Raw genomic sequence first — 2,438 nt, 5'->3', positions numbered from 1 at the left:
GTAAGTGAAGGAAAAACTGTGGGAAATGCTTGACAAGGTAGAAAGGTGGTGGTACAGGGCTCCTGCACGAGCAAACATAACCAAGATGGTTTGGGGACTTCATTTATGCTGTTATGGATGATGCATCTTCTTGAGTATAACAAATTGCCAACCATCTTGATCCTTTGTCATCTCCTCCTTGAGACTCAGCATCTGACTCAGACAACAAATTTGGCTGGTTTTCTGTGTTACTGTATGTGCCAGATGACGAAAAATTGTCAAGTGATGAAACCTGCCCACCCTATGCCAATATGGAAAATTGGTTTGAAAACAAGGGACATGTATCATCATCTAGGAAGGCCAAAACAAGCAAATGGAGTCCGGACAGCACTTCAACTGGCCAACTCTTGTCAAACTCTCCAGCCCATGCCAACATGGAGAATGGACGTTAAATGATGGGTTGTATGGTTTGACAGAATCCAACACGTCCATGCCAATATGCAACATCTTCATCAAGGAATGTGTTGTGCTCCACTGTCTACTTTGACATAGTTTCTATGATTGGATGTTCTCAATGCCAACTACTGCAAGTTCTGGGTGTTTTATCTAGTGCCACTAGTACTAGTGAGGTCTTCGTGCAGCTTGCTAGAAATTTGGAAAGGAAAAATATATTTATTTTTAAAAGAAATTTTAATTTTTGAAACTAAGAATAGAAATAATTATTTTTATACTTTACTCCTGTCTGTTTTTAGATATTAAAATTGTGAGTTTATTTTTGAATTTTTGTTTTCAATAGGAAGTAAGCAGTAGTCATGCTCCAAATATTTTGCATCGAATGCAAACAATTGAGAACCCTCCAACCTACATACAAAACAATAAATTCACCAGTGGTTTTCAAGCAATTGTTGATGCATATGGTATTGCAGATTATGGAGAAGTGAATCCAGGTAATCTAAAACACATTTTTCCAGAACAAATGTGACAAAATATAAAAATTAATAATAAAAAAAGAAAAATTAGTAAGTAAACTTGGGTACTTGAATGAATGAGTTCGAATCCTTTAGCATTCGGATTATTCTGTCAAATGTAATACTTATTTATTCACATTGTTTTGAATTAATGATACATTGTTTGAATTAATGATACATTATTTCCTAATTTCGAGACTTGGATGATGTGATTGTCTTTTATTTTTAGAATGACTTTGTAGGGTAGGTGCAAGAGGCTAGATCTTGAACATAAAACATGTAGAATATTTGGGTTGGATATGACTAGTTTAAAAATTAAAGGGCTAAACCTATTGCTGGATCCTTATTTGTTTCAAAATAGTTTGAAACTAGGCTTCAGACTTGCTTTAATATATTTTCTTGATACTATTACATTAGGAAAGTTAAACCCATCCTCAATCATTTTTTGGTCTTCTGTCTCCTTTTCTGTATTTTTAATTTTTCTTTCTTTTTTTCCTTTTTCTTTAGTTGTCTCTCTTTTATTTCTTTTCCTTTTGACCTTCTTCCAACACTTTTTTCTGTTTTTTTTCACCATTTTTCTCTTCTTTTTTTTTTTATCACTTTGCCTTTCCCACCCCATTGTTTTCTCTCTCCATCTCTCCTTCTTCTCTTCCTTAATATGTGCTAGGTAAACTTGTCCCTTGAAATTTATCATCACTATTTTTGTCTCTGTAAACTCTAATTTATTTGAAAAAAAACCCACCTAATAAAGAACAGTTTTAGTGTTTATAGTTTGGCTTAGTTGATAGTGTGTGTATGTGTACATTGGTATGGTAACTAATAATCAAATGAGCAAATTTTATCAGGTATATAAAAGTTTTAAATATATTTTTTTTTTTTAGTGTGTATTGTTTAATGTGTTTGATATAAGGTTGTGTTGATTGAGAGTTGTTTTTCTAAGGATGGCACCTTGACTTATATACATGTATGCTCACTATTTTGTACATATTTTGTCTTTGCAGCTCTGTATACTGTGATCACTTTTCCGTTTTTGTTTGGAGTAATGTTTGGTGATACTGGTCATGGTTTTCTTCTGTTTCTCTTTGGTCTGACACTGGTTCTCTTAGAAAATAAATTGTCTGGAAAAGGTGACAACGAAGTGAGATATTCTATTTTTATAGTAGTTTATTTGATAAATTTCTTTTTTCTTTTGTTCCTTTGTCTGTAATTTGCATATTTTTCAAGCATCTCCATTTTAAATTAAATGCTTAATATGAGAATTGTAAAAACTATTTTAACTATTATTAAATTAGGGTGGTGATCTGGCAAAATCATTACTGTGCTGGACAAAATGCTTAGTGACATTTCTTGCCTCTTTGTGTACTGAGCTCAAGTGCTGCTGGGGTTGATTTTTGCCTTTCAACCTTTTAGGGTTGATAAAATAATTACCATAGCCGCATCTTGTTTCAGGCGCCCACTACAATCCTTTCCTTATTCGTGCTATGCACTCGG

General features: G+C 33.3%; 1 protein-coding gene across 2 annotated transcripts in view; it reads left to right on the top strand.

Moving 5' to 3' along the window:
- The window catches only part of LOC106872779 (V-type proton ATPase 116 kDa subunit a 1), a 42,272-nt gene that overhangs the window by 23,132 nt on the left and 16,702 nt on the right, over nt 1–2,438 (top strand). For both annotated transcript variants that reach the window (XM_014919878.2, XM_052972694.1), the window contains exons 11-12: nt 776–926; nt 1,949–2,085. In XM_014919878.2, the coding sequence (XP_014775364.1) occupies nt 776–926; nt 1,949–2,085 (288 nt within the window). The remainder of the gene's footprint in view (nt 1–775; nt 927–1,948; nt 2,086–2,438) is intronic.

Source organism: Octopus bimaculoides, chromosome 1, assembly GCF_001194135.2.
Source record: "Octopus bimaculoides isolate UCB-OBI-ISO-001 chromosome 1, ASM119413v2, whole genome shotgun sequence".
NCBI classification, from domain to species: Eukaryota; Metazoa; Mollusca; class Cephalopoda; order Octopoda; family Octopodidae; genus Octopus; species Octopus bimaculoides.
This window is presented reverse-complemented; position numbering and strand designations above follow the sequence as displayed.